Source organism: Camellia sinensis, chromosome 13 (assembly GCF_055761805.1).
Source record: "Camellia sinensis isolate YWXY chromosome 13, ASM5576180v1, whole genome shotgun sequence".
Taxonomy (NCBI): Eukaryota; Viridiplantae; Streptophyta; class Magnoliopsida; order Ericales; family Theaceae; genus Camellia; species Camellia sinensis.
Genome location: NC_138973.1, coordinates 60616910 through 60625637, shown reverse-complemented (window position 1 = coordinate 60625637; position 8728 = coordinate 60616910). Strand labels below are relative to the sequence as shown.

At 31.5% G+C, this 8728-nt stretch overlaps 1 protein-coding gene across 1 annotated transcript; it reads right to left on the bottom strand.

The window, feature by feature from the left end:
• Positions 1-221: 221 nt before the first annotated feature.
• LOC114293287 (L-lactate dehydrogenase B) lies at positions 222-5206 on the bottom strand. Its single transcript, XM_028237320.2, has 2 exons — positions 4440-5206; positions 222-808 (listed from the first exon to the last, which is right to left on the bottom strand). Exons 1-2 carry the CDS (start codon positions 5046-5048, stop codon positions 365-367), a joined length of 1053 nt encoding a protein of 350 aa, XP_028093121.1. The 5' UTR covers positions 5049-5206; the 3' UTR covers positions 222-364.
• Between the last annotated feature and the right edge of the window lie 3522 nt (positions 5207-8728).

Here is an 8728-nt window from a genome sequence, read left to right as displayed (position 1 = left end):
TCTTACATTCCCAACTTTTAATTCCCATCTTACATCCCCAACTTCACGGTACTATACTAATAATCTAATTATTCAATCACATCAAACTTATTCGTAATCCTAAGGTCTCTCTTATTTTTTTGAAGATCAAATATGTTAGTCTCATTTTTTTTCTTTTAAATTTTTTTCTTTTTTATTTTAGGTTTCGAGCTGAAGGCAATATATATATTGAACATGCCCAATTTTAAATATTTAATTGGTTATCAAATTGAACTCAGCATGAAAACATCTCCAATAGATTAATTAAAATCACAAGAAGTAGAGACAATGAACAAAAGGAAAACATATATAAATCATAAAACCCATAATTCTGACTTGTCCCCTCTCAAACACCCAACTGGTTTTGCACCTCCAAAATGGTCTTAGCAGAGTCCCTGAGCTTCCGTGCCTCCTCCTCAGTAAGATGCACATTGGTGACCCCCAAGACCCCGCTCCGGCCAAGCTGCGCCGGCAAGCTCAAAAACACATCCCCATCGGCAATGCCATAAAACCCCTTAGCAATGACTGAAACAGGGTGGATCCTCCTCTGGTCCCTGAGTATGGTTCGAGCCAGGTTGGCTACTGAGTACCCAATTGCCCATGATGTGTAGCCCTTTAGACTAATCACCTCATATGCACTTTCCACAACTTCTTTGTGAATTTTCTCTAATGTTTCCTTCTCATAGGCGATTTGCTGCCTCTCTAGGAAGCTCAACACCGGCACTCCACCGACACTGATGCTCGACCATAGCGCCACTGAGCTGTCACCGTGCTCTCCCACAATGTACGCCTACAAAAATTATACCCAATCATGTAAAGATTATATTTTTGCAATTATGAATCAATGCAACGCCTACAAAAAGTAAGCTTATAAGAGTAACTCTATTTGGGCGTCTATATTCTCATTGCCTAATGCATAAAAGTAAAGGTAAATTATATTAGTAGTCCTCAATCATCACTTGTGTTATTTTTGTTTTTAGAGTTTCAATTTTAAATTTTGTATTAAAAATTGATAACCGCATTAGAATTTTTTGGCAGAAATCTTTTGTAGAATTGAATGAGAGAGCCACTAAATTACTTAGGTTTATAATTTTGCTATTAAAAAACATAACTCATGTCAGGTGCCTCTATTTACCCACCACATTTAGGGATTGTTTGAGGTATTCTAAATAAATGTACATTTTGACTTTTTGGTACAAAAAAAGTACAGGAAAAAAAGAAGTATTTTTAGAATAACTTTTTAACTTTTTACGAAAAAATATGTATTCAAATATTATATAAAATAACAAAATTACCATATTATCCCTAAATATATAATTGCCTACTAACAGTGACGGTACCGTCATGCATACTGTTGGCAGCACGATGTATAGGACCAGATTGCCTACGGTGTTATTCGGCCCGTGGAGGCCCACCACGTGTCCTGTTTTAATAATTGAAATCGTACAATGTGTAAAACTCGTCGAATACTATATGCTTGTAAAAAATCACGTTGATCGGATATCGATAGCTATGTAATCGAATTAATTTTTTGTCTACCATTATTTGTGTACTGTCCATTTTTTTTATACAAAACTGATGTAATCATATAATTATCGATATCCGATCAACGTGATTTTTTACAAACATATAGTACTAAACGAGTTTTACAAATTGAACAGTTTAGATTATCAAAACAGGACTTGTGATGGCCCCCATGGGCCGAATAACAATGTCCTGTGTATCATGAAAAGTGCATCCGGCTGTCTAATGTGCACCAGCAACATTGCAGACAGCACATCACTTCAATACACTTTTTGACTTAAATATTTTTTTTGTAAATTTAGGCCAAGTTTGGCATCTATAAAATAATTCATCTTTTTATCTTTTTATCTTTTTTTCATCACATCATCTATCTACTTTTCTGCACATCTTTTCGTAAAAAGACAAAAAGTACACTTATTTAGCTCATCCCAAATAACCCCTTACTTTTTTTATATTTTTTTTGTGAATAATGATAACTTTTTGACTTTTTTAGTAATGTTTTGTCCTTTTTTATGGATGTCAAACCAGCCCTTAGTCTCAAGACACACCATTAATTGATTATGTTTTTATTACAATAATGACCTTACATAAAATGACCAAAATAACAATAAAAAAATATCAATACACCCCCCACACACCACCACTCTTCGCCACTTGATTCTACATCCGGTCACCATCACCGAAACCCAGCCACCATTGCAACCCCCACAACTTCCCTACAATGCCGACAACCCCTTTCCCCTATGCAAACCCTTCTCCCTCTCCCATCAACGAACAACCCAATCTCCCACTTCGGCCATAGCTCGTTTTCTCCATCGCACAGAGAGAGAGAGAAAGAGAATCCTAGGGTTTTCAGATCTAGATCTACGGCTTGTAAGAGTTCGATCGTGCAAACCAGATTCAAAGCTTCGATCTAGGATTTCAAGCTTTGATTCGAAGCCTTGCCGCTGCAATTATCTTTGGCGAGAAGCTCCTCTCTGACGAGTTAGGGAAGATCTCTGTAGAGGGAGGGTTGTAGTGGTGAGGGTAGGTTTGGTAGTTTTTAGACAGAGAAGAAGAGATAGAATGGGATGGAATGGGATGAGAGGTTGTGGCGGTGATGGTGGAGAGGTGGTTGAGCCGGTAGTGAAGGGAAGAACGGGATGAAAAAGGGTTAAGAGTGGTTGGAAGTGGTAAGACGGGGAGAGTGATGGATGGAGGAGTGAGAAAGACATTCGCCGAAAAAGAAAGAGGGAGAAGCGACAGCCTGTGGCAGCGGCTAGGTCTAGGGTTAGGATTGGTGGAGTGGTTGAAGATAATAATATTTTAGGTATATTTGAAAATGGATGGTGTGTATTGAGCAAAAATAATAAAGTTAAAATTGTATTTAGTATACATTAAGTAAGTGATGTGTCTTGAAACCAAAACCAAATGTGGTGTATAAATGGAGACACACCTCGTGTCATTCATATACCATTTACTATAAATAAATAAATAAAATGTCAACAATTGAACCAAATTAAAATAAAATAAAGAATTTAAAATCAAAATTAATCTAATTAAAATTATATGAATCAAAATGATAAAAGAATTAAAGTATAGATTAACGGTATAATTTGCCCCAACCCCAAAATAATAATGTTGTTGACGCAACCCCAGTCACTTTAGATATCCACTAAAGTTAAAAAAAATAACAAATAAGAAAGAATGAAACCCACTTTGATGGATTAAACCATCTCTAACCCTTCACCAAACCTACTATCAAATTTAAAATTTGGTGAAAAAAGAACTGTTTGGAGCTCCAACGGTTTTATCAAATTGATATCAAATCGAGAATTCACCAAACGTTTCACCAAAAGGAGGACAGGCTCCGCATTTACCAAAACACTGGGCATGACCGTTTGGGGAGACCAACCAGTCGACCATCAAAAGGTCCAAACAGTTCCAAAAAAAGTTTAAACAGTTGAAAAAAAAAAATTTTGCCTTACCGATCGACCACTAAAAGGTTCAAATAGTTCAAAAAAAAAGAAAATTTTGGCTTAACCGATTGACCAACCTGTTATCTCGGCACAGATTTGATGAAAATTTGATAAAAATAACCGTTGGAGCACTTGGTATCAGATTGAGGAAAAAATCATTTTTTACTCAGATTTGATGAAAATTTTGATTCAGGGTTAAAAATGCTCTTACATCATAAGAGCATCTCCAACCACATCCTCTTCTCAAGAGGATGAAAATAATATTTTTAATTCAAAAAGTAAATATAACGGAGGTCACTATTCATTCAAATTCCAACCATAAACCTTCATTTCTTTCATTCAAACTCCAATCAAAAAATAATTTTTGTTCATTAATAACTATTTAATTTAAAAAATTTTGTAAAATATACTTAATATTATACTCATTTTAAAGATATGATTTTATACTTTTTATTGATGTCACTTTTATAAAAATTAAATTTACACATTAAAAATTATTTCGAATATAATTAAGAAATATAGAGTGAATAGTATTTTAGAGTCTCTTCTATTTTTTCATCTTCCCTTTATATTTAGAAGATCAATTCATCCTTCTCCATTTGGAAGAAAGATATAGAAGATGGATTGGAGTTATTTTTGGGAGAGGACCCTCCATATTTGAAGATATAAATGATGGGGATGGGTTGGAGATGCTCTAATAAAAAGTGATCGGATAGCCACAAGTATTAAATACTATTTTATAAAAACAAGTATTCCAACAACACTGCAAATTGTAATAAATTATTTAAAAAAAACAAAAATGAGATTGGTAAACTCAAACCCCAAATCCAAAAACAATGATGTGTCCTAAACAGACATTTTAGCAACAATTGTAAAATCAACATTCCATTCCATTTTATTTAATTTTTATTTTTTAAAGATAAAGCAGTAGAAACTTACCTGCACATCTTGAGCATTAACATCAAGATGATCAGCAATCAGGAACCTAAACCTCGAAGAATCCAGATTAGTACCCGACCCAATAACCCGATTCGAAGGAAACCCAGAAAGCTTCCAAGCAACATAAGTCAAAACATCCACCGGATTCGACACAATTAACAAGATCGTCTCCGGCGAGTGCTTCGCCAGAGGCGGAACAATCTTCGAGAACAGAGCCACGTTCCTCTGCAACAGATTCAACCTAGATTCACCCGGGTTCTGTCGGGCACCCGCGGTGACAATACAGAGATCCGACCCGGCAGTAACGGAGTAGTCGACGGAGGCGAGGATCTTGGTACGAGGAAGAAAGGCGGCGGCGTGCTGGAGATCGAGCATCTCGCCGCGGAGCTTGTTGGGAATGGCGTCGACGAGGGCGAGTGTGTCGGCTAAGTCCTGGGTCAGGATGGTCTGGGCTATGGCCATTCCCACGTTTCCGGTGCCGATTACGGAGATCTTGGTGTGTCGGTTGGTGGGTGATGGTGGAGCCATATTCTGGATTGGCTTGAAGAAGGCTTGAGCTATGTCTAGCCCTCCCGGACCCAAAGACGACGATGATTCAGTATGATGCATGCTGTGCTGACTATTCTCTGTATCACTCTCTCTCTCTCTCTAGAAGTGGTTCTTTTTTTTTTTTTCTTCTCTCTCTAAGTTTGAGGAAGTAGGGATAGGGTTACGGGGTTTATATAGGTAGAGTGGCGACGAGAATGAACTGTTCGTAGATTTTCGGGTTTGGACTAAGGTCACGTTTGGAACATGTTTAAAAATTAAAAAGTTATCCTAACAAATTATATCAAAAAAAAAAAGTTAAAAACTTTTGTTTTTACTTTTTGTAATTTCTTTTGTAAAATATTAAAAAATTATTTCAAACATACTAATTTTTTTATTTCATATTTTACTTAAAAAATTAAAATTATTAAAATAGTATATTTTTGGACAAATTATACTAATAGTCTCTATAGTTTGGGGCTTGTGTCATTTTAATCCCTAACTTTTTAATTATAATATATTTGACCTTAAATTTTAAATCTTATTTCAAATAAGGACAATTGAACATACAATTGCTTAATTTTAAGGATAAAATCGTTAATTTGATAAAATATAAACTAATTTAACAAAAATAAATGTTAAAAAAAATTTAAAAAAATTAAAAATTATTTTTACTTACCAAAAATAAAATTATGTAAAATTGATAAAAATTAATAAAAATTACATGATTAATTTTTAAAAATTAATTTTATATGATCATCATCTAAATGCATAATAAAAATTAATTTGCTAAAAAAAATAAATGTCTAAAAGATTTATCAATTTTATATAATTTTATCTTTAGTAGCTAGAAATAATTTTTAAAAATTCAAAAATAATTTTTGACATTTATTTTTGTCAACTTAATTTATATTTTATCAAATTGTCGATTTTGCCCTTGAAAAATCCAATAGCATTTATAATTGCCCTTATTTAGAACAAGTTTCAAAATTTATGATCAAATATATTACAATTGAAAAATTATGGACCAAAATGACACAAATCTCAAACTATAAGGACCATTAGTTTAATTCACCTATATTTTTAAACGAGACTTTAGTTGAGATATGCGTAGACATACGTGAAAAATCAAAAATAAATAAAAAGAAAGGAAAAATTACACTATAGTAGACATCAAAAAAAAATTTATAAAAAAATATATTCCTCCATCTCAAAATATTAGTCACTTATTATATTTGTTACTATTTCAAAATATTAGTCTTTTTTCAAAAATTAAAGATTAAAATAATAGAAATTTTTTATTTTGCCATTCTTTTAAATTTATTAACAACAAAAAAAAAGTACAATTATGACAGTTGATATTTTCAAAAAAATGTACTATCAAAGGGTAAAAAACGTACTATTAAAGGGTACTTTTGAAAATTTCATATTTTTAAAGTGTAATAATTATGTTACCAAAAAAAGTTAGATTTTTCAAAAAAGACTAATTTTTGGATGGAGAGAGTATATGATAAACATTAATTATTAGGGTAAATTACAAATACATCCCCTGAGATTTGCTTAAAGTATAAATTGTCCCCTGTGATTTTAAAAATTACAAATACTTCCTTATTAGAATTTTTTATTTAACAGAAAATAAAATTCATAATTATTCTCTTATACAATAATTAAATTACCTAAATTATTAATTGAAACATATTTCTAATATCACTAAAAACTGTTAATTGACTTGATGATTTATTAATAAAATGAGTAATTTATTATAAAATTAAAAACCTCAAAGGGTATAATGTAATTTTTAAAATCACAGGAAACAATTTATATTTTAATTAATTTTAAGGAATGTATTTATAATTTATCCTAATTATTAAAATCATAAATTTTTCTAGTAATGTGTAATTATCTTTAAAAATCTCCTTTGGATAGCAATTTCCCGTTATTGAAAACTAAAAAATAATTTTTTTTAGTAGAAGTTGAAAGTATTTTTTTTTTTAAACTTTCAAATAATTAATTTTTTTTATTTGTTTAAGTTATTTATGTAATAATGTGCCATAAATTCATAGGCCTTGTTTGGGATGTAGCTTTTTGACTAAAATAACCAATAAAAATAAAAATAAAAATGTTAAAGTAATTAATAAGACAAAATTCATATTCAAACCATAATTATTAGCATATTATGCGTGTTATGTACGAGAATATATAAATAACCAAAAAATAATTTTTAAATTTAGATAATAATATAAAATTTATCTAAAGTATGTAGTAAAAATAATTTATAATCAATTAAATTTATTCATTTTTATTAGAGTTACACATAAGAGAAAGTTTTTATTTTGATTTTATTAATGGTGTGTTCTAAGTTTTTAATAAAAAATGCAGGTCATAATTTAATTAGTAAAATTAAATAAATAAATTGCAAAAGATATATTTATGATAAAATATACATTTCAGTCTATAAGTTTCATAATTTTAATTTACCACATGATAGTAATAAATTATATCTGCTAATATACTAATTTTTCTTTCTAATTTTGTAAAATCTAAAATTTGTCTACTCAAAATTGTAAATTGTCTTATGCCATAACTCTTACGTGAGAATGAATCAGAATTAACTTGTGGTGTTAGAATTATATTAAACATTAGAAGGGACCTAGAAGTTAGTCGACTCAATATTTATACCAATGTGACCTTTACCTAATCATTAAAAATTGTCTTGATTTATATCCAACTTATGAATCATTTGACCTATTAATTTATTAAATTGGTAAATAAATATTGTAAGTATTTTTTATAATAAAAAATGAACATATGAACATATTTTATAGATATTTATTAAAAAAATTTAACTTACTTAAAAATTTATATACTTATATTAACAATATGAAATGAATAGTTATGTATATTTATGTATGACAAAATTATCTAAGATAGTGTAGATTGCTCGGAGGACTCTCCGACATTCGCGCTCGCGAGTTCGCAGATCTCGTTTTATTCTGAGCTACTACAGTTCGAACTCAATATCACGGTTCTGAATCTGATCTCACAATGTGTGATGTGAGACCGATAAATCACCAAAGAGTCCAAATCCGACAAATCGTTTTGGAAAACTAATTTCTATAAAGAAGTGCCAAACATGGACTGTTTTGCCAGATACAGAGTCGTCACCTAAATATTTTATTTTGGAGGAATTTAGGAAACCCTGACTCGTGCCTAAGGCCACATATCTGTCATCACCAAAGTTGCCTCGGCTCGGGAACTTAGGTACGAGAGAGGAAGGTCATGCAATGAGCACCCCCGCTCACCCGATCAAAGATCGGCCTGTACTAAGCATGATATGTTGTTTTTGAAAACACATGTGTTCTTATTCCGGTTATTAATCTAGAATTACTATGTGACGCGCACAGCATACAAGTATAGACTAGATCGCCTAAGTTGGAACAAAACATTGCATATTTATTTGTAAAAATAATTTGAAGTTTGCTACTCGCAAGTAGGCTAAATCAGGGATTTTAATGAATTTTTCCAATTCAAGCAATCCAACCTTTACCCACAGGCATTCATACAGTTAAACATTTAAGCAGTTAGCCTCATGGCAAGCATGCTTTCATGGCAACATTAACACACATGCAGTATGCTAAAGCATAAACACTCACAGTGTACTCCGAGCCAAAACAAAGAACTAGTTAGAAATCATGTATGATCATAGTTCATATTAAGATGGCTAATGCAACACATGCAAAAATGCAACTAAAATAGACTCGGCT